General features: G+C 40.2%; 3 protein-coding genes across 3 annotated transcripts; 1 reads left to right on the top strand and 2 right to left on the bottom strand.

Moving 5' to 3' along the window:
* The first annotated feature begins 203 nt into the window (after positions 1 to 203).
* LOC125191019 (endoribonuclease Dicer homolog 3) lies at positions 204 to 8,740 on the top strand. Its single transcript, XM_048088475.1, has 25 exons — positions 204 to 435; positions 857 to 1,040; positions 1,562 to 1,675; positions 1,880 to 2,014; positions 2,114 to 2,183; positions 2,331 to 2,377; positions 2,471 to 2,605; positions 2,716 to 2,868; positions 3,077 to 3,200; positions 3,271 to 3,373; positions 3,451 to 3,649; positions 3,730 to 3,887; positions 4,074 to 4,292; positions 4,372 to 4,715; positions 4,808 to 5,079; positions 5,170 to 5,675; positions 5,753 to 5,847; positions 5,948 to 6,177; positions 6,254 to 6,463; positions 6,557 to 7,030; positions 7,097 to 7,366; positions 7,442 to 7,768; positions 7,872 to 8,001; positions 8,109 to 8,220; positions 8,304 to 8,740. The coding sequence occupies exons 1-25, from the start codon at positions 320 to 322 to the stop codon at positions 8,494 to 8,496; spliced, it is 4,920 nt and encodes a 1,639-aa protein (XP_047944432.1). The 5' UTR covers positions 204 to 319; the 3' UTR covers positions 8,497 to 8,740.
* Positions 8,741 to 14,272: 5,532 nt separating this feature from the next.
* On the bottom strand, positions 14,273 to 17,682 carry LOC125186913 (3beta-hydroxysteroid-dehydrogenase/decarboxylase). The gene is made up of 10 exons (XM_048083402.1): positions 17,335 to 17,682; positions 17,005 to 17,094; positions 16,778 to 16,911; positions 16,380 to 16,550; positions 15,924 to 16,049; positions 15,729 to 15,808; positions 15,317 to 15,515; positions 15,133 to 15,211; positions 14,595 to 14,679; positions 14,273 to 14,472 (listed from the first exon to the last, which is right to left on the bottom strand). The coding sequence occupies exons 1-10, from the start codon at positions 17,564 to 17,566 to the stop codon at positions 14,457 to 14,459; spliced, it is 1,212 nt and encodes a 403-aa protein (XP_047939359.1). The 5' UTR covers positions 17,567 to 17,682; the 3' UTR covers positions 14,273 to 14,456.
* Positions 17,683 to 18,284: 602 nt separating this feature from the next.
* LOC125187618 (39S ribosomal protein L41-A, mitochondrial-like) lies at positions 18,285 to 20,617 on the bottom strand. The gene is made up of 4 exons (XM_048084241.1): positions 20,551 to 20,617; positions 20,285 to 20,461; positions 19,310 to 19,374; positions 18,285 to 18,608 (listed from the first exon to the last, which is right to left on the bottom strand). The coding sequence occupies exons 2-4, from the start codon at positions 20,427 to 20,429 to the stop codon at positions 18,555 to 18,557; spliced, it is 264 nt and encodes an 87-aa protein (XP_047940198.1). The 5' UTR covers positions 20,430 to 20,461; positions 20,551 to 20,617; the 3' UTR covers positions 18,285 to 18,554.
* Positions 20,618 to 23,639: the final 3,022 nt, after the last annotated feature.

Here is a 23,639-nt window from a genome sequence, read left to right as displayed (position 1 = left end):
TATATGTTCTATTCGAATCTTCACTGTAAAAATCTCATCTTTTACTCTCGCATAATTGCATTTGTTTTGCGTCCCCTTTTCTAGATTGCTTACCTTATTTTCAGTCCATCACTTTGCTCGACAATTAGTACACAATTATTTTTTAATTAACGAAGTTCTTAACTTTTGCCTTTCTCGGACACGCACGTATGCTCTAAAAAAAAAGACATTTGTGATGATGATAGTTGCTTTCTAAAGAAGAGTGTAAAAATTTCTGGAATAGTTTTTTGGAAAAACCCCTTTACTCACGTTCCTTGTGTGATCATCGTAGCATTTGGCAATGGAGATGGAAGTGGAGAGAGTGGGAAACTCCTTGAAGAGAAAAGTTGAGGCCTTGGATTCTGCACCACCTGAGGCTGAGCCTATGGATACAGACTCTGTGTCCATCTCCAGAGAGTGAGTGTTAGTTTGATTGATGGAAATTCTTGGTGCATTAGTGTGTGTTTTGTCAAGGGTTGTGTTTTTTAAATTTTGAGTTTGAGATTTCTGGAAAACAATTTTTCTATGCTTTGATCTGATGATATGGGTTTTTTTCCAGAAAAGTTCACACAAAATTGCCAATATTTTTACTGTTCTGGTTAGAAAAAAGGATTTCTTTTGCATGGATGTTTTAATGCTTTTTATTGTTTGATTCATGAGTGTGTGTTTGTGTTTTGGGCAAGGTTGTGTTTTTTTATGTTATGAGTTTGGGATTTTTGGAAAACAATTTCTCCATGCTTTGATTTGGCAATATGGGCTTCTGCACAAAGTGATTTTTTTGCTTGGTTTTGGGTATGCTATTAACTCTTGAAGTGTGGTTGTGTGCAATGCTGGATAGATATCAACTGAAGGTGTATGAGGTTGCAATGAAGAGGAACACTATAGCAATGTTGGACTATGGGGCTGGGAAATCTATGATATCCACTATGATGATCAAGGAAATTGGGAGAACTTTGAAGAGCAAAGATAGTCAGAGAAAGCTCATTGCTTTCTTGGTTCCCACTGTTCATCTTGTTCATCAGGTGTTTGTTGTGTTCTTGATTCAATAGCTTTGAATTTTTGATGGTTTTTCAATGCTTGCTTGAAATTTTGTGAATTCTATTTAGCTTCACTTAGGTTGTATGGTAAATCTTTACGATAACTATCTTCCAGCAGTTTGGTTCTTGTTATTTGTCTTAGATTGTTGAGACAAAAAGAATTTATAGGGAGTGAAGGGAAATAGAAAGGTTTGATTTTGAAACTAGAATGGATTTTTCATATTTCAATCATGGGATTTGGATTCATTCCTTGCAGTATATAAATGCATTCGATGAATTATAACACTCTAAAACAGTCTTGGGATCTGGAATTTTACGTTCTTGAATATGCCTAAAGTTATATTAATGCCAAGTGTACTAGTTCCAGTCTAACAGTCTCTGGTTGTCGTTATACTCATATATGCTAGTTATAAACACTTTTCGTTATTTTGAGATAGGTTGTTGGAGCGATGTTTCCCAATTGTTTCTTATGTTTCTCGTTTTAACTTTTTTTCCTTACATGACAGCAATTTAAGGAAATACAGTCACAAACGGATCTTCTCGTGGGGCAATATTACGGAGCTCTAGGAGTTGATGTCTGGAATGCGGAAACTTGGGAGAGGGAAATCAACAACCTCGATGTTAGTTAATTGCCAATTCGGGCAGTACCTTCTATTCTAATCCTTCTTGAGCTTTTGTTAGATATAAATATAGAATCTAGAGTAATTTCCATTAAAAGGCCACTATTGCATATCAAGTATGCTAATTTGGAAGGTTATTAGTAGTTAACTGTAAATGCTGAATCAGCTAGACTCAAGTCAACATCATTATGTATCTTGTTATAGGTGTTGGTCATGACTCCACAAATCTTATTGGATGCTTTGAGGAAAGCGTGCATATGCTTTGAAGTATTTGGTTTCATCGTACTAGATGAATGCCACAGAGCAAGTGGCAACCATCCTTATGCAAAAATAATGAAGGTGAACTTCTTTCTGTTAAACCTCTGTGTTTGTTTGATTATCCTGTTGATTCTATGATTCTTTTTTTTTTCTTTTCTGATTGATGGCTTGAACTTGAAGGAATTTTATCACAAAGCTCCAGTAAAACCGAAGATTTTTGGGATGACTGCTTCTCCCGTGGTTGGAAAAGGTAATCCTTAGTTTTCCGTCCTTGTTTTGGCACATTTTCTTGGGATGAAAGCCTCCTTTTCCTTGTGAATCGTTTTGATAATTCGAAGTACTGAATGTTTGCTTGTTTTCTCATTTTATAAAATCATTTTACACACAATCTTACAAGACTCGAATCAGCAAATGGGGGAGCTTGAAAGTTTGTTAGATTCCCAGGTATTGTTGGTAAATTGCACCGGTGGAGCTGAGAAATCATATGTTAATGGTGGCAAACATAATTCATTGATTGATTTTATGTATGGAATTCAGGTTTTTACATTGGATGGCAGGGTAGAAGTAGAACTCGAGCAATACGTTTCCTCAGCCAAGTCAGTGTGCAGATTTTATGATCCGTCACCTATCGATTTGGATATCAAAGGGAAATTAGAGTCTGCAATGTCTAAGGTAAATTTTACCAAGCGAAGTATCGGTTTATGAAGTTAACAGTTATGCGCCAACGTTCTGTTTACCGTTCATATCACACCCTTATCAGTTATCACAATTTTCCGTGACAGTTCAATGCTGTTTTGCTCGAACTCGAAAAGTCCCTGCCACGTCAGCACACAGAAATAGACAACGGATGGAAGATGTTAAAGGATAGAATGTCCAGCAATAATTCAAATATCATATTTTGCTTCGAAAATCTGGGGCTGCTGTGCACTTATGAGGTAGATATACATTCTATATATGCTTAAAGATTTCTACCTTTATCGTCTCATTGACTCGCGAGTCAATTGAGGTAATAAGCACTTAACCGACATTGTTAATACAACTATTTCCTTGATGAGAAATAAAGGAGAGCTAAGGTCATTTTATCGATATGATGTCATTGATCTTCGTTGTCTTCTTTTGAGTATGTCAACTTGTCATATGTAGGCTGTAAAAGTATGTATGGAGAGTTCTCCCATGGTTAAAGAAGAATGCGAGGTTTTCAAGGAAAGTTTCGTACAATATGAAAAGTTTCTTTCGGAGGTTCTTTCAATAATCGAAGGAGCTTTAGGTGAGTTTTCTTATATTTTTTTCTTTTAGAGATTTGAATCTTATTTATACCATTCTTATTCACTTTGCAGAACATAAAGATCCTCAAAATGTGAAGGGTGGATTGGGATCACTAGCTACAGGCCAAATATCTCCGAAACTGCTAGAGCTACTGGAAATATTTAGATCGTTTGGGTAAGCAACGAGCCTAGAATATTCTGGTTTGTTTATATGCAATTTGTTTTCTCACTATGGCTCCGATGCAACTGCAGGAAAGATACAGAGCTCGTCTGTATCATATTTGTGGAAAGAATAATTGCTGCTCAAGTAATTGAACGATTGATGAAGAAAACAAACGATTTCTCTCATCTTAACATATCATATTCGACAGGAAGTAGCTCCAGTGTTGGTGTTGGCAGTCTTTCATCCAAAGGACAGTTAGATATTATTGAATCGTTTCGTGATGCGAAGGTAAGATATTTATTTATTTTATAAATTAACAAAAAAACTTCAATTTTTGAATTACTACGATTTATGAGTGAAATATCTAGGTAACTCTTCTGTTTTCTACGGACCTTGAGGAGGGAATTGATGTATCCAAATGTTCCTGCGTGATTCGCTTCGATCTACCAAAGACTGTTCGTAGTCACATTCAGTCACGAGGACAAGCTCGCCACAAGGATTATCATTACATCACCATGCTTGAGAGGTGACAACACTTATTTTCATGTTCCCTAGTGTTAGTAGTCCGAATATATTTCCTTTTACGGGCGAGAAAATGATCCGTAATCCAAAAAATCCAAACAGACCAAGATATTGAATGAGAATGACCGTCAGTTTTACTTACTGGGTAGCGATATCGAGGTGAAAGTCTAATGATTTGCTCATATTTCAGAGGAAACACCAAGCAATTAGATGATATGCTTTCTATTGCAAGAAGTGAATCTTCAGGGATAGATACGGCCATTAAACGAGAATCTACTGATTCTCCACTTAAAGCTTGCAATACAAAAGAAGTTGCTTCATATGTTGTCGAATCGACCGGGGCATCAGTCAATGCAGATTCCAGCATCAGCCTCGTACATCGATACTGTCAAACACTACCTCTACACAAGTAAGAAAAAATATTTTCTCATCCTTCTTTTTAATTAATAGGGAGATTCATGATTTTTAATCTTATGTTCTCACCGTAGTTCCGTCTCCCCAAAGCCGACCTTCGAATTTTCAACGGAGGGAAATCTTCATCGATGCAAGCTGACTCTGCCACCCGATGCATCTTTCCAGACTTTAACCGGACCTGCAGCGGGCACTCCCAATGCATCAAAGAAGCTTGCTTGCTTGGATGCGTGTAAGAAGCTGCATCTGATGGGCGGTCTCAATGATCGTTTACTTCCTTTAAAGAGAGGGTCGTTTCCTAAGAAGGATTCCACCTTGATAAGTGTACTTCCTTCAAAGAAAGTGCCGTTGCCTGAGAAGGATTCCACCTTGAAGAGTGAAACGAAGCCGACAAAAGCCAAAGGAGTAACTCCAGGGGCAGGTAAATGAAATCTGAACTAGTCGAGTTATGTTCAACGTTCTTCTTACTTCGATGGTTTTGACAATGTCAGTGTCTGTTCCATTGCTCGATAGGGACAACGAAGAGAAAGGAGTTACATGGTTCAGTTCGCACCCGTCTTTTATCAGGAACTTGGGGGGATAAACTCGGCGATGTCACTTTTCACGCATACAAAATGGACTTTGCTTGTAATATCGCCGAGCAAAAATATTCAAGTTTCGTGCTTTTGCTGGAGAGCGAGCTAGCCGATGATGTGGGGAACATGGAAGTGGATTTGTACTTGTTGTCCAAATTCGTTAAGGCTTCGGTTTCTTCTTGCGGCCAAATGCCTCTCAATGCACAACAGGTCGATCCTAATGTCACACGCCACCTTCTTTATTAGTTGAACCCGCTGTTTTTGGTTCTCTTACAACTATGTATATTCTCTCCCTGACAGGTGGCGAAAGCTAAATGCTTCCAACAGCTAATATTTAACGGTTTATATGGGAAGTTGTTTGTCAAATCATCGGAATCTAGAAAGTTCATATTCGAAACGGATGAGTTGTCGTGGGATCCATCACATATGTATCTACTTTTGCCCTTGGAATCGAAGGATATAGATACTGTGCGGCCGGTGATCGATTGGACGGGAATTCATTCCGCTGTTTCAACAATCGAGTTTATGAAAAAAAATGCTCTGTTGAATCTTCAGCAACGTGAAACAGTTGATGAAGATACATCGCTTCATATGTGCGAAGAAGGGACTGAAATGAATAGCGATACCATTCACTTGGCCGACAGATCTGCAACTATAGAAGAGCTCAAGGAGATGGTGGTGGTAGCCATCCACACCGGCAGAATCTATTCGATTGTGGATATTGTCGAGGGTACGTCTGGTTTCACCCCTTTTGAAGGGGGCTGTGATGCCAGTTATTCGTCCTTCGCTGATTATTACCACAAAAAGTACGTCTTAAAGGATCACTATTTCCGTTTCGCAGTTCAAACTTATTTTTCCGATTATTTATTTTTCGTATTTCCAGATATGGTATTGTTCTGAAGCATCCACAACAGTCCTTGTTGCTTCTGAAGCAAAGCCATAATTCACATAATCTTCTTGTGGACTTCCGAAAAGAAGGTTAGTCGAGGATTTCTTGTTACACAAGTTGGGGAGATGCATCGGATAAGCCATATGCTGATCCATTGTTCTAAATATTTTGTGCTTTTTGTGTTGAAAGAGCGCGATTCTTCGGAGAAAGATGGCTATGGGGCTGTCGAGACGAAGCCACAGCAACGTGCACACATGCCTCCAGAACTCTTAGTTGGCACTGATATCTCGACGTATATCTTGAAGCCGTTCTACTTGTTTCCATCGGTAATGCAGCGGCTGGAGACACTAATGCTGGCCAGCCAGCTTAGGGAAGAAATCTCGAATCGGGCAGGCTGTTGCAGTATACCCAGCTCGTTGGTATGTATCGTCGTGTTATACAATTCACATCATTGACTTTGTTTTATTTGTTAACAGACTTTTTCTTGTATGTTAGATTCTAGAAGCTCTCACGACACAGAGATGTAACGAGAGTTTCTCGATGGAGCGACTAGAGTTGCTTGGAGACTCATTGCTGAAGTATGCCGTCAGCTGCCACCTCTTTCTGAAGCATCCAGAGATGTGTGAGGGGCAATTGACTTTCAATCGTACTCGGATAATCTCCAACTCAGCTCTCCATAAATTTGGAACAGATCGCAAGCTCCAGGTAATCTTCCGTTGTCCCCTCCTCGAGGCATAGGTCTCTCGGCCTTAATCTCGATTAAGGCATCTAACTGAATTTTTTTTTCTCTTCTCAAAGGAATATATACGAGATTTCCCATTTGAGCCACGCCGTTGGACTGCTCCAGGACAGCATTCGATATGGCCATCTCCGTGCGACCATCAGTTGGATACGAGGGAAGTTCCTCTCGATGACAGATTCTTTACCGAAAACGCTGTGAAGCTTGGAAAGACTTGTGATAGAGGTCACCGTTGGCTTGCTTCAAAGACCATATCTGACTGCGTTGAAGCTCTCATCGGGGCATACTATGTCGGTGGTGGTCTGGCTGCTGCCGTTAGTTTTATGAAGTGGCTCGGTATAGAGGCCGACTTTGATCATTCTTTAGTAGAGGACGCTATCAGAACCGCGTCTCTCTATTGTCATGCCCCAAAAGCAAAGGATATCGATGCCCTAGAGTCGAAGCTCGGGTATAACTTCTCCACCAAAGGTTTATTGTTGGAGGCAATAACGCATGCTGCCCAAACGGAAGGAGGCGTTCACTATTCCTATGAGGTACGAAACCAACTTCGATAAAAATGAGATCTCTCGTTTGTTTTGTAATGTTTATGCCTGCTGCAGCGCCTCGAGTTTCTTGGTGATGCTGTGCTGGACATACTTGTTACACGTCATCTGTACGAGAGCCACAGCAAAGTCGACCCCGGGCTGCTCACAGACATGCGTTCTGCATCGGTGAATAATGACAATTTCGCCCTTTCTGCAGTGAGACGGAACCTTCATCCACATCTTCAGCGCGTCTCCTCGTTGCTCAAGGATCAAATTTCGGAGTTTGTCAGTCTTGTATCCACCATGAGCACCTCAGCATTGACACCAGATATCAAAGGTCCTAAGGTGAGTTAGTTTGGTGTTTTTCTCCCTGTTTTCTGCTAATCGTCGTCGTCTTTATTGCATTTCGTTCGTGTGTAGGTGCTTGGGGACTTGGTGGAGAGTATCGCTGGTGCAGTGCTTATCGATTCTAAGCTCGATCTGGATGAAGTTTGGAGAGTCTTCAAACCCATACTATCGCCTCTCGTGACTCCTGAGAAACTCGAACTGGCCCCTTCGCGCGAGCTGACTGAGCTGTGCGACTCTCTCGGTTACTTCATCAAAGAGCATTACTTAACGGAAAGTGATCTTGTGCACGCGAGACTGAAGCTGCAGCTCGAAACCGTGCTCTTAAATGGACACGGTTCCGGACCTACCTCAAAAGCTGCAAAGGGAATGGCAGCTCTTCAGCTATTACAGAAATTAGAGGTTTTCCTTTTTTTGCTTGATTCTTCACAAAGCTTTGCTCCTCTTTAACTTTCGAATACCGGTAGTTTGATGATCTTGATGATTGCTTCGTTCTCGATTACAGTCGAGGGGAATAAGATCATCCAAGCGGCCAAAGCACGACTCTGATTCAGAGCCCCCTCTGCTTCCAAAGCAAGAGAGGGACGTAGATTCATCCGGGACAGAGTGCTCGTCTCAAAAGGCGGACGTTCCAGGTATTTTCACTACGGGTGATGGATTAAATTGACAATACATATGATTGAGAATTTGAACGATTACGTGATCAAACACCAATGGTGATGATATCTGCTTTTCTCGACAGTGATTCCACAGATCGAGACGAAGAAAGGGGGGCCTCGGAACTCACTCTACGCCCTATGCAAGAAACTGCAGTGGCCAATGCCTAGTTTTGAAACAACAGAGACAAAATCAAGGTTAGCGCATTGCATTCTTTGCCTCGTTCTCGTTTTGTGTTGCTTACGAAATTGGTTAACGAGCTTCATCGTGTGTTGGACAGAACGGCCTTAACGTTTGGAGACATGACGAGCTTCTGCAGCTTCGAGTCACGAATCAGCTTGACCATACCTGACTCTGGCAAACTGGAGCTCAGCGGCGAGGCCAGAGGCGATAAGAAGAGCTCGTACGACACTGCTGCAATTGCGATGCTGCGTGAACTCGAGAGACGGGAGAGGATCAGAATAGGCGAATGACCGGTGAAGATGAGCAAGGAGGAAGGTAGAGTGTACATACATTGGTTAGGAACTAAGGGTAATGTATTACTACTGTTAGAAGGAAATCAGGAGCACAATATATGGAATCAAATCATACCATAGATAGAATACAAATAAATGTAAATTAGGTTTACCATGTATAGAGATAACCTAGTCTATATAAGCTCTAATCCTTGTACATATTTTTGTGTGAAATAAGATTGAATGATTCTACCGATATTTATCATGGTATCAGAGCAGCAACGATCCTAGGCTCAGAAAATTTTCATCATAGCCAATACATACCAATACCCGACCTGTTCTTAGCCAAAGTCAGCCCAGAAATTCCAATCCTACACCAAAAACATGTCAGACACAGAGGAAGATACAAAACCGAATCAGGAGCAGACGAAAAGCTTAAGGAACAGCAAGAGCATCACCATAGCATTCAAGTTGAATGGGAAAAACTACCCCTTATGGTCGAGACTGATCAAGGTGAAGATCGGAGGCCGAGGGGCGTACGCCTACATCAAAAACGACCCCCCCGAACCAGGGAGCAAAGGGTTCGATGAATGGGAAGAGAACGATCTAGTAGTATTTTCGTGGATCGTCGACAACATCGAGAACGACATCATATCGGACTTTGCCCACCACCAAACATCGAAAGCGTTGTGGGACAGCCTTGCCGTGACCTTTGAGAATAAGGCGGACAAATACCTCATCTATGATCTGGAAGAAAAGGTAATTGCAATTAGACAGGGAAATCTCGACTTGGAAACATATTACCGTAAACTCCACGGGCTATGGGTGGACATTGATCGCCGCCAGAAACAACCCGTGACTTGTTGCGATAAGGGAGTTGGTCAGTACAGGGTGCATTCGAGCGAGAAGAGGCTGATCAAGTTCCTAACGGGACTGAACCAGGAATACGACTCAATCCGGCGTGACATCTTGAAGGAGGATCCTTACCCATCAGTAGCGGCAGCCTACGGGTGGGTGAAGACGGAGGCGGCTCGACGTCGAATCATGCCACTGACGTCCGCCGCACCCACCGCAGACACCGACGGCGATAACACCGATTCATCACTTGGGGAGATCGGGCACGGGTTCGCTGCACAGAACAGTCGCCAGCCACATCGGAACGGGTTCTCACCGCGCCCCGCAGCCACCAGCCGGCCGGGAAATCGCCCCGACACCTCAAAATTGTGGTGTTCCTACTGTGGGAAACAAAAACACACATGGGACACTTGCTTTAAACGATTGGGGTATCCGGAATGGTGGGAGGAGCGACAGAAGGCAAGGGTTGCACAGGCTCAGGCGAAATTCGCCGCCGGAGGAGGCGGCAACGAACAATCGCGACGAGCAGAAACCGGAAACCCAAGGGAAACGGCTGGTGTAGGATCGGGAAACCGCCAGGACGGTCAATCCGGCGGCGGCAACGTACGGGGCGCCGGAAACCTAGCCGAGCGGACGGAGACGGCGACTGGAATGGTGGCGGCGCCGCTTCAAGGAGGTAAAGGGTTTGGTTTTAAACCAAACCCTAGAAAAACTCGAATATTGCACATTTACCCCCAGCAGTTTAATGATTTCGAAATTAAACCCCATTCCTTTAGTAAATGCACCCTTGACTCTTTGGATTATGAAATTGACCCCAATTATGTGTCTAAAAATTCTTTTGCACCCCTAGACAATATTTCCGCTGCATTTTATGTCCAAAATATATCTGATACACATACGAGAGGATGGATATTTGATTGTGGTGCGACTGATACTATGACTCCGGAAAAGAATGATTTTGTTGATTTTAATGATGAAGTGACTAAGACATATATTCGGACTGCTAATGGGGAATTGATTACTGTGTGGGTTCCGGGACTATTGAGATATCTCCAACACTTCGTCTTAAGAATTGTTTATATGTCCCCACATTGTCTCAATGGCTGATGTCTATTAGTCATGTTACTAAGGAACTGAACTGTACTCTTCTAATGCATCCGAATTTTTGTATCTTGCAGGATATTCAGACGAGGAGGATTCTTGGGCGTGGCACTGGGAAGCATGGACTCTACTACGTGGACGAGATAGCTCAAACTGGTAGTGCGATGCTGGCTCAAGGATCCACGAAACAAGAAACTTGGCTCTGGCACCGAAGACTAGGGCACCCCTCTCCTGGTTATTTTAAACTTCTTTACCCGAACATCACTATACCTGCTGATTTTGCTTGTGAAACTTGTGTTTTGGCCAAGAGCCACAGACAGTCTTTTAAACCTACAAATACTAGAATGACTTCCATATTTTCTTTAGTACATTCTGATGTGTGGGGGCCTGCCCCAATTGTTGGTGGGAATGGGTTTAGATATTTTGTGATATTTGTTGATGATTGCACTAGAATGACATGGATTTATTTTTTGAAACATAAATCTGAGGTATTCGATAGATTTGTCTCCTTTCTCAAATTAATCCAAACACAGTTTCATACTACCATTAAAACTCTTAGGTCCGATAATGGGAGGGAATTTGTTAACAATGCCATGACCCAATTATGCAAAGAAAAAGGAATAATCCACCAAACTTCATGTGCCTATACACCTGAACAAAATGGGGTTGCCGAGAGAAAAAGCCGAACCATACTTGAAATGACTCGAGCCCTAATGATCGAATCCAAAGTCCCAAAATCTTTTTGGCCCGAAGCCATCGCTACCTCTGTCTACCTTATAAACCGCCTACCTACTAAAACCCTTCGCATGAAAACCCCACTTGATACCCTATCCAAATTGGCCAAAATTCCTGACCACCTAAATCTCTCACCCAAAGTCTTTGGATGTACTGTTTACGTCCATATTCCAAAACATGAAAGGTCTAAACTATCACCTTGTGCTACCAAATGTGTCTTCGTGGGGTACGGGCTGAACCAAAAGGGTTACCGATGTTATGATCCTCTAACCAAAAAAATCACTACCACCATGAATTGCAATTTTTTGGAAACCGAATTCTTTTACCACCAAACCCACCTTAGTAGTCAGGGGGAGAGTGATCCAGGTAGTGCAGTGGACTATCTAAGTTGGGTTGTGCCAGTTCCAAGCTCTTCGATTGAGGATCCACCAGAACCCGCTGTCACTACTGCCGAGCAGGTCTTGCCACTAGAGTCAGCTCATCCACCTCAGAATTCTCCTCCGACGATATCCGAGGTAATTCCTGAACCCGATCCCAGCTCTGTTTCGGTTTCCATTGATTCTGTTAACACAGAACCACGAGAAGAGGAGAATGTTATTGATGGAGACACAGGACGGTATGCACTTCCCTATCGGAGTACAAGGGGAATACCACCGAAGCGATACTCCCCAGAAAAGATTGGCAAGAAGAGTCGCTATGGAGTGGCGAATTTTGTGCAAGGGAACTCAACCAAAATGGCCTGGGCATTTGAGGCTGCATTGTATGAGAAGGAAGAGATTCCACAGTCAGCCGAGGAAGCTATGAAGATTAAGCACTGGAGAGAAGCTATGTTTACTGAGATGAAGGCATTAATGAAGAACAATACGTGGGTGAAAGGGAAGTTACCCGAAGGAGTGAGGACTGTTGGGTGCAGATGGGTATTTACTATTAAGAGAAGACCAGATGGTACGATTGAAAGATACAAAGCCCGACTTGTGGCGAAGGGGTACACCCAGACTTATGGCATAGACTACGACGAGACCTTTTCCCCAATAGCAAAGATCAACACAGTGAGAGTTCTGTTCTCGATTGCCGCAAATAAGGATTGGCCACTTCATCAGTTTGATGTGACCAATGCCTTTCTTCATGGAGAGTTGCCAAAGCCAGTTTATATGGAACCTCCGCCTGGGTTCACGGAAGAATTTCAAGATGGGGACATCTGCCAACTAAAGAAGACATTGTACGGGCTAAAGCAGTCCCCACGTGCATGGTTCGGAAGGTTCACCGAAGTGATGAAGAAATATGGGTACAAACAGAGCATATCCGACCATACTCTGTTCCTAAAGAAGAAAGATGGTAAGATCACGTGCCTCATTATATATGTTGACGACATGATCATTACAGGAGATGATACAGAGGAGATAGCTGAGCTAAAGAAGAACTTGTTTCAAGAATTTGAGATGAAAGACTTGGGTTTTTTGAAGTATTTTCTTGGAATAGAAGTCCTACGGTCGAAGAAGGGGATATTTATAAATCAGAGGAAATATGTGTTGGACTTACTTGCTGAGATTGGGATGCTAGACTGTAAGCCAGCAGACACCCCAATGGTTCAGAATCATGGATTGCAGATGAAGGAAGGAGCTAAACCAACAGATAGAGGAAGATATCAGAGACTAGTTGGGAAATTGATCTACCTTTCCCACACGAGGCCGGACATTGCTTATGCTGTAGGAGTGGTGAGTCAGTTTATGCATGCACCTCAAGAAGAACACTGGGAGGCAGTTTTGAGGATTGTTCGGTACTTGAAGGGGACAACGGAGCACGGGCTCATGTTTGAGAAACACAATCACATGGAGATATCAGGAGCACAATATATGGAATCAAATCATACCCATAGATAGAATGCAAATAAATGTAAATTAGATTTACCATGTATAGAGATAACCTAGTCTACATAAGCTCTAATCCTTGTACATATTTTTATGTGAAATAAGATTGAATGGTTCTACCGATATTTATCAACTACTATGATCATTTTGAAAAGTAACATGTATATATGCATGTTGAAAAACTAGAATTATGACGAGTAAACATTAGAGGTGATGCTCTAATAATCGTTCAATTGTAAGATAAAATGCATAAATTAGTGTCTAAAATATAAAATAAGATATCTGGATGCAATATTGATCACCCATTAATTGCATGCAAAATAGCGTAAATATCTGAAATTTGATATCAATAATGGGAATAATTTATCAAAAACATTAGTGACAAGTAATTTATCAAAAAATATAAAGAATTCTCTAGATTTAGATTGATGTGAATTTAATTAGATCATGTAGTTTAGCCTAATGTGTTTTAAGTGGTTGCCACATCAGCATGTAATTTGCCAAAATTGGAATGTATTTTTCAGATTTTAAAGTGTAGGATGGATTAGAATTTAACTATATTTTGTGATTTACTCCCTGCATCTCCGATTAAGAGTCACATTTTTTCATTTCGGTCCGTCTCCAATTAAGAGTCGCATTTCATTTTTACTATAGGTCCCACATTCCACTAACTCAATTCATTCACATTTTATTATAAAACCAATATAAAAAAATGGGTCACACATTCCACTAACTTTTTCAATCAACTTCTTTTTACATTTCTTAAAACTCATTCTAGGTCAAAGTGTGACTTTTAATTGGGACGAAGAGAGTATTTGATAATTTACCATTTAAAAACACATGGAATAACTTTCAGAATAATGTGATAAATACTAGTACTAGGTTATTAAGTTTACTTGAATAAAAAAAAGGTTGTGCCATTTGGAATAAATAATTAAGAAAATTAAATTAAACTTCCTAATTAAGTGCAATTTGAACCCTTTATTATAAGAAGATAAAACTAAAAGGAACAAACAAAGAAATGAAATAAACTACTAAAAGCAAACAAACTAAAAGGAAACTGGGCGAAGAAAATACAATATCAAAAATCAATTATTCCCTCTGTCCCACTAGAAATGAAACGTTTTCCTTTTTGGATTGTCCCATTAAAAATGAAACGTTTCTTAAAATAGAAATAGCTTTATCTCTACTTTTTCCTCTCTCTTCTTTAACTCACAAAACAACACTACATAAAATACTGTGCCGAAAAGCAAACGTTTCATATTTATTGGGACGGAGGGAGTACTATTTAGGGTTAACAACTTTTCAAGTTAACTAGGAAGCAAATAAACACAAGAAACAAAAAAAGGAAGCTCCCAAGCAATGAATATTTCATCCAACAATTTTCTTCGACACTCACTATTGCATCACGTTCGAACATCAGAAGTGAGCCGGCCTGAAAACACGAGGAGATTTTCCATAATAATGAGATTTCAAATCGTTTGAATGCATTTAAGAGAAATTTCGACTACTAAGAACTAGAAATTTCAATAGAGAAGAGAAGGCCGGATTGCTCACGTTTTGTTGGATGCTTTGCCCCATACAAAGAAGAAGTAATATGCAGCTATGATCAGCACTACTGCGAGAATTTGCTTGTTACTACCTGTGGGTGCAGCCATTTTCATTAGTGAAATCGCATATATACCAAATATAAGTATATAATTATCTCAAGAATCCAAAGAGTCTCTAGCCCTCCAAAGAAATCCAACATTAGACGAAGATCACCAAAGGTTGCTAGGCTTATTGTGATGGTGTGTGGTTACTGCTCAGTGTCCATGTCTCTTTGCACATGTTACCCGAGCAAAAAAATGGCCTAATGTTAATTGCTCCTTGCGTGTTCAACATTTCATAGGCTATAACAAGTCCCCCATGTGATTTGTGGACGCATGTCAATGCAAACATAATCTATGTCCTCAAACTACAATGATGGTCCTTCAGAACGATGCATTGCTAATAAATAAACTCATGATAATGAACATCTATATTCAATTAGATAAGAAACTTTATATGGGAGAGTAAAAATAAATGGTTCTTCCCCTGGAGAATAGCAATTAACCTTTCGATGTTCCATCCGTTTTTGTTTTAGCATTGGCCCTCAAGTGCGGGTATGCTTCAATTGTTCTTCTGAGTCCCTCCTGCAATAGTATCATCACACACCGTTTGATCAAAAGGTAAACATCAACTTTTAAAATTGTGTTTTTAGGTATACGAAATAAGAAGAATGAGGAGCATGTTTAGACCTGGAGAGTTACAATAGGCATATAGCCAAGAAGATCATTTGCTTTTGTACAATCAAAAGTTCTGCTGCGGGATAAGAGCCTGATTCTTGATGGTGTCAACTGTGGAACCTTCATCCCATAAGGGGCTAAGATTTTATAAATTAACTCCACCATATGTCCAATGGGCATCACAACAGCTGCTGGAACCTTAATGTTTGGCCTGCATACTACAAAAGGTCAGAGATAACGATACATTTGTTGTTTAAGTCTAAAAGCAAACTCTACCCTGTTGAAGGGATTGAGACATTACGAACAATTTCTTTAAGCCAATTGATGCAGGTACAAAGGTAGTTACATTCATGCTCTGATAACTAGGAAAGTTTTGGGTTGGTAAAACCATGATACATAAGGCTTCTAAATATTGAAGACGTACCTGTCATAACCTAAACCTTCAAGGATGAAAGACATGAATGCCCAAAATTTAATTCGTTCCATATTAGTAATGAAGTACGCCTGCAAGTGAGATATTCAAGAGAAACTCGGTTAATCATCCACTAGTCCAGGTCAGGCAATTTCAACCTGCAACATTATACAACCATCCTAGTGTTGCAATATTATAAGTTCCTACCTGTCCACCAGCTTTTTCTGCTATACTCTTTTCCGATGCCAAAGCTTGTTCAGCACAAACGTGAGCGTGTGCCACATTCTCAACATAAGTGAAATCATATATGTTTCTTCCATCTCCGATGATGAACTGTCACTCAAAATTAGCAATCAGGGAAAAAAGTAATCAAAATTTACCAAATATACAATTTTTAAAGGCAATTCTGATTTTGCAGCTTCATGGGAAAAATACTAAAATTAAAACAAGCATGAAATCGATGTTACAAACGCTGCTTAGTCAAGGAAAATTACAACAATAAAAGAGGTCAACAAACATAGTCCATGTGAAGCCCCATGTCACGGGAGATCTAGGAAGTTACTTATATCCTTTCTTTTTGAAGGACAAAGCCACATTAGAACTTCACTTGAAACAAAGCAACTTTTTGTTACAAGATAGGTTGAGCAAAGTTAAAGTAACTACCTTAGATTTTCCAGCCCTTGCTGCAGCAATTAAAGATGGAACAAGCAACTTATCACCAGGGCCAAAGATGCTGCTTGGTCGAATGCAGCACGTTAGTAGTCCACTCATCCCATTTGCCTTCAAAACCAGGCGCTCTCCTTCAGCTTTTGTGGCTGAGTACGAATCATTGTGCTTAAAAATTAATGGACAAGAGGTGTTAGATAAAGAAGGTTATGATGAATTAGCTAAAAGGAACACTAAGAATCTAGGTCTCAGGTACGAAAGAAGTACAATCATACTAACAAATCCTATTTCCCAAATCAACAAAATGGATGAGGAAATAGAGAGAAAATCAGGATTTCAAATTTGGTGAAACAGAGATCCAATCCAAATACAATGAAACCAAACCACATCAATACCTTCGAAGGATAAGGTAATGATTCATCTCCATTAATTATTTCGTGAACTCCATCGAAAACTACGCTTGGGGAGCTTGTATATATAAGTCGTTTCACTTTCTGCTCAATACATGCATCAATCACGTTCTGCGTTCCTGTAGATCGCAGTTATACTCTATCAAAGAACATAAACGCAAACACAATCCACTCACACACTCTTATCAGATCTAGTTGCCATAAACCTTAACCTTGTACATTGACAGAATACTGCAGCTGATAGTTATTGATCGATGAATCGGGAGCAGCCATGTGAAACACAACCTCAGCTCCATCGAAAGCTGCCATTCACAGTCACAATCATGAAAAACTGATAAATCAGCTCCAAAATCACCAAAGGAAAACAAAAAAGGAAGTCAAATCATAGCCGTCTCTATCAACCAGTGGAGCTGGAATAACTATCTCACTAACTAACATTTACTACACTTCACAATTTGCAGCATTCAACACATACACACACACATTTCGAAAAATTGAAGCTCGATAACTCAATTACGGCATCGAATCGGAGAGAATCGAACCTGCGAGCACTTGAGATTTGTCGCGGAGATCTGCGGCGACGTAGTGCGCGCGGCCGGAGCTGAGAGCGCTTCCGAGGACGCCGCTCTCCTCGTCGGCGTCGAGCGCGATGGAAGCCCCCAAATCGGAAATGCGCACGGAATAAACGCCGCGATTGAGGAGCATGACCACCAGGTGCCTCGCCGCGAAGCCTCTCCCGCCGGTCACCACGCACCACCTCTCTCCGGCGACCATCGTTGCTTAGCTCCGATTTTAATCTGAGAGTGTTTCAGTGATCGATTACTGAAACAGAAAAATGTGAGTTGGAGATTAGTGTTGGAGATTCTTTTGGTGGCAAATCACAATAATCACATGTGTTTTAGAATTAGAAAACTACTTAAATTTTATATTTTCGATAATTTCTATGATGCTTATTAATTATTTAATTTTACTTATATATTCTATAATAACTATATGAAAGACAGGTTTTAACCTTAATTTTAACAATTTATAAGTTTTGGATATGAATTTGAATATCTTTAAATTTTAATATTGAATACTTCATACTTCCTCCATCTCAAAAAAATAAGTGCATTTTCTATTTTCGTCTGTCTTACAAAAATATGTGCATTTCATTTTTAGAAACATATCCCAATTTACTATCCCATACATCAACTTATTTATAATTTATACCACCATTAAACACTCAATTGCTCACGGAGAGAATAAATAATTGGTGGTTACATGATTTTGTATGCGACTATTTTAGTTATTTTTCTACAAAAATTTATTTAATGACATCTTATAAAATATCACGGACGTGACTAAACAAACTCAACCATAGCCCAAAAAAATAATAATGTAACCACATGTAAATTTATACTTCCTCCGTCCCAATAAATATGCAACATTTGGGTTTCAGCACGAGATTTTATGCAGTGTTATTTTTTGAGTTAATAAAAAGAGAATAAAGTAAGAGAGAAGAAAAATGTTTCATTTTTATTAGTACTATTTGAATGTGGATATCAGTTCCGAAACATCACCTAAATGGGCCACAATAAGCCTAACTATAACTAAACTCATGAAAGTAGTACTATCTGAAATAAAATTATCACCATTACAATTCAAATCAGAAAGGTATAATTTTATAGGGAGTAAAACATAAAACAGATGTTCTTTCAGTTATGAGTTTAAACATATCAGTCTGAGCAGCAGCGCTGGAAAGAGGCGAAGCCAGGCGTGTTCATTTAGATGACCCGGAAGCTTCTACAGCGCACTGAGATACGTATGGCTTTAGCTGAGAACAAGAGGAAAACAGGCACATGAGAAAAAATAAACTACTAGTATATGCTAATTCAAAGTTGGAGCTTGATTGGTTGTCAATCTCATCTATTACCAAACTAAATGATGAGACCAAGCACAAACATGATAGCTATTTTTAGCATATAGTATAAGAATACATTTTTATACCAGAGCTTAAATTCGAAGAAGGCCCAACCTTATGGCTTGCTGACTATTTTTTCTAGTTCTACATAGTTCAGGCAACTAAAAGTTGAAGTGCGATCAATCGATCATTTTCAAGAACCTAATTTCACCAATGCTACATGTAATTTACTATCTTTTCAATTATTTCTATGTTGAATGTATATAGCTGCCTACAGGTAGGTATATGTACCTTGCTAGTTTGGCAACTAAACTAATTACTCGATGAAATCACCTGGATTAATCTACCTGAATATCAGGAAACAATAGTCTTCGTTTGGGTAATTTACGTATGAATGGATAGAGCTATTGCCCCATCAATTGCAGGTAGCTCATAAAATTACAAGTTATCAAATACAGTCACCTCAAATTAGACTAAGCGTACTTAAAAGGATTAGTCGGTTACAAGTGAATATATTAAAGTCCAGCACTTTCAGCAGATATAAAGTAGCATGCATGTGAGTTGCAATCACAAAATTTTTATATTTTAGATAAACCTTAAATCGATTTCTTTACCTTGAATCCCGTCAAATCTGGCACCACATAGTTTGGCAACTTTTCAGGAACCACAACATAACCACCTGCATGCAAATACCAAACCAGATTTTTTGCTCAGATAGGCTCTTGAAGCTTTAACTTGCTTGACAAGAAACAGAGCCCAGAGAATCCAACATTTATTGTACTTTTGAATGTAATCCGGTTAAGAATACAAGTTCACTACATGTCGAATAACTGTTGCTCTAAAGATGCAATACCCGTTTATTAATTCCCATAGTTACTAAACTATCCATACATTACAAACACGTCCTGAGACCCGAATACTGGTTGTATTTTTATATCTCCAGAACCCTCTCAGTTCATGACCAATCAAACAGTCTGAACTCTTCATTATGTCTAAAATGAAAATAACCAGCATAGCTAGTCCCACCAGTTACTTTAGCTTAACACGATATCTGGTCATTCAGCATAAGCCTAGGATGTGCTATGCATCTGGCTACACGTCGAATCAGCTAAAAAATATACAGAGGCCACTTTTATGTTTGGAGAATATATACAGTGAGCCTGAGTTCAGCTTTGCATCTCCTTCAGCAAACACACATGACCAAGAAGCTATAACAGCTTACCAATACCATCCAAATCAAACACAATCACAACACCAAAAACAAGGCATTTGATATCACCATCCATTTGCAGTTTCACACAATTACACACACATGAACAATAAGCCATAACAGCTTACCATTCCCATCCAAATCAAACACAATCAAAACACCAAAAACAAGGCATTGATATCACCATTCATTCCCAATTTCACACAATCACACACATTTTCACATCAGCAAATGCAGCCACTGTCCCAGTGTATTCTCCAAGCCCTAGAAATTAGGCATAATCTACCAAACACTGTTACCAGTGTGATTCTCTACATACATTCAAACTACAAACGCGGAATTCAGCCCTAGAAAATATGAAATCCTCAAAGAAGCTGACCTTTTCGAGTGTGGAAACCGGTAGGCTTGCAATTTTTGCCCTTGTAATAGCCCTTGGGGCTCCTCTTCGACGTCAAAATATCGAGCGACGATGCTCGCTTCTTCCGGAACGCCCTCCCAATCCCCAATATTAACCCTAGCGCCATTTTTCAATTTTCAGCTTCCTAGCGTCGAATTTCTGCATCAGTAAACAAAATTTGGAAGAATTAACTACAGATTACGGAGCATTAACTAAGAATTGTAGTGAAAATCTGAGACAAATTTTACTCTGAGCTCAAAGACGACGTCGACGACGACGCCACACCACTACTGTGAGCTGAGAAATAAATGTGTGTGTATTGGGCCTCATGGGCTTTTATCGCTTCACCTATGCTTATTGGGCCTTAATTGATTTTCATACTCCATTTAATTAGCAGACGAAGGAAGCAAACACGCTTACAATACTCTATACGCCACAAAATTTTAGGAGGTTTTATTTTATGGGTTAAATGAAAAGAGAAAATACAATTTCTATATTCATGTTAGAGAAAAAAAATTTTGTAAAAAGAAATGTGATATTTATGGAACAAGCTAAAAAGGAAATTGTGACATTTTTATGGAACGGTGGGAATATTGAACAACAGGTGAAAAAGGCAACAAAAAACACCCAAGAAGGTGAAAATAAAGAACAGCTCAATTTATGGCTGCGGTGGCGACATGAAGAAAATCCATCTGAATTAGCTCTTAAGAACTTTTTGCCACTGAAAACGACAGAAAAATCCAATCCATGGACCAAACCGATCACATCACTTTTCAAGTTTCAAGATTTCATTTTTATCTTGTTTTTTATAATACTTTTGGTTTTTGGATTACAAGAGATAATCAGGTGTAATGCACCCTAAAAGAAGAAATGTAGAATGTGAAATTGAAACGAGATTACAATGGAAATATCGAAACAAATAACCGCAAATTACCCCCGATAGTGCTGGCGTTTCGGCCCCAAAGATAAAACGGATAAGTCTATGGTGAAGCAGTACCGCTACCAGCAGAGCGGCGAATTGAATGGAGGAGAGGGCAGAGCTTTCGACAGAAAAAAACAATACAAGAGAGGGAGAAAGCTTATGATGCAGAATGCTTGTGAATTTGTGGGTAGAATGCATGGAATGGTAAATAGGCTCAGTCCACTGCAGGGTTCAACAGCCATGATGGTTTTCATCATTGCGGGTTGTAATCGCCGACCGTTACAAGGCGTTACAAGCCGTTATGAGAGCTTTCTTGAATGGTGTATTAGACATGGTTTATGAATAGAGAAATAATGAGAGGAATAATGAGATTGATAATTTGATGATTTTTATTACTGCAGAGACTAGCCCTTTATATACAAGTGTAAGTATGGTATAATATCAATCAAATATCAATTATTCTACTCTATTCTTGGAGTATTATTGTGGAGTATAATTGGGATTATTCTTTGGTATCTTTCCTTTCTTAACACTCCCCCCCCAAGTTGAATAGTGGGATTTCCAAAACTCAACTTGCCTAGTATGTTCGTGAGACTTCTTGAGTTGACGACTTTAGTGAGAATATCTGCCAGCTGATCTTTGGATCGGACGAATGGTAACTCCACAACTCCACTTTCTAACTTCTCTTTGATGAAGTGTCTGTCAACTTCAACATGCTTCGTTCTATCATGCTGTACTGAGTTCTCAGATATACAAATTGTTGCCTTGTTTTCACAATATAGTTGACTCTTGTCTTGTACAAGCCCAATTTCACCCATCAGCCTTCGTAGCCATATGATCTCCATTAATCCACTTCTTATCCCTCGGAATTCAGCTTCTGCACTTGATAGTGCCACCACCTTTTGTTTCTTACTCTTCCATGTTACCAGATTACCTTCAACGAATGTGAAGTATCCCGCCGTTGATTTTCGATCGACTGGGTTACTTGCCCAATCTGCATCAGTTAACTCATACACACCTCGGTGTTCGTTCTTTCTGAACATTATTCCATGTCCGGCAGTTCCCTTGAGATACCGCACAATCCTTAATGCAGTTTCATAGTGATCTTTTTGTGGTCGATGCATGAATTGACTCACTATTCCCACAGCATAAGCTATATCTGGTCTAGTGTAAGCGAGATAGATGAGTTTCCCCACTAGGCGTTGGTACTTGCCTTGATCTGCTAGTTCAGCTTCTTCAGAGATCTGCAATCCGTGGTTCACTAGAATTGGTGTATCGGTGGGTTTGCAATCTATCAGACCCGTCTCAGCCAGAATATTCAAGATATACTTCTTCTGTTTCAAAAAAATTCCTCCCTCAGAGCGCATCACTTCTATTCCCAAGAAATATTTAAGATTTCCCAAGTCTTTCATCTCGAATTCCTGAAATAAGCTCCCTTTTAGCCTTTCTATTTCTTTCGTCTCTCTTTTTCAGGAACAAAGTATGATCTGAGTTACTCTGCCGGAACCCATACTTGGTCATGGCTTCTTTGAATCTCCCAAACCAGACCCTTGGTGACTGTTTGAGTCCATAGAGAGTCTTCTTCAGCCGACACCCTTCTCCCGTTTCAAACCCCTCAGAGAATCCCGGGGGTGCTTCCATGTATACTTCTCGTTTCAGTTCCCCATGTAGGAATGCGTTCGTTACATCAAATTGGTGGAGTGACCAGTTCCTATTTGCAGCGATTGAGAGTAACACTCGAATGGTGTTCATTTTTGCCACTGGAGAGAGTTTCATCATAATCAACTCCATAAGTCTGCGTGTAGCCTTTTGCAACCAGTCGTGCTTTGTATCTCTCGATAGACCCATCTGGCCGTCGTTTGATAGTGAATACCCACTTGCATCCAACTGCCCGTTTTCCATCTGGTATTTTGCATTTCTCCCATGTGTCGTTTCTTTCTAAGGCCCCCATTTCCTTTAGCATTGCCTCTCGCCAATGTTTGTGTCTCCAAACTTCTTCCACAGTACAAGGAATCTCCTCCTCTTCGTATAAGGCGGCCTCAAAAGCGTGGGCCATCTCCGAGAGTTGCCCTTTGGCCAAGTTTACAATGGAGTACTTGGCTTTTCTGCCAGTGATCTCGGGGCTATATCTTTTTGGCGGGACTCCTCTATTGGGTCTCAGTGGCAGTCTATATCCTCCAATTCCTTCACTAATCTGTTCTTCCAGTAAGTCGCAAATCACTGATTCATTTTGTTCTTCCGAATCGGGCTCAATATCTGTCTCAGGGTCAGTCTCACCAGGAATATCAATATTGCAAGCGTCGACATGTACGGGAGAAATATCAGAAGCACTTACAGTGGATACCAGTAGGGGATCTTCTTGGACAGTGCCACTGTTTGATGCAGGCTGTATTTCTTTAGAGGCACGTGCTGGTG

The sequence above is a fragment of the Salvia hispanica genome, chromosome 5, assembly GCF_023119035.1.
Source record: "Salvia hispanica cultivar TCC Black 2014 chromosome 5, UniMelb_Shisp_WGS_1.0, whole genome shotgun sequence".
Lineage (NCBI taxonomy): Eukaryota > Viridiplantae > Streptophyta > Magnoliopsida > Lamiales > Lamiaceae > Salvia > Salvia hispanica.
This window is presented reverse-complemented; position numbering and strand designations above follow the sequence as displayed.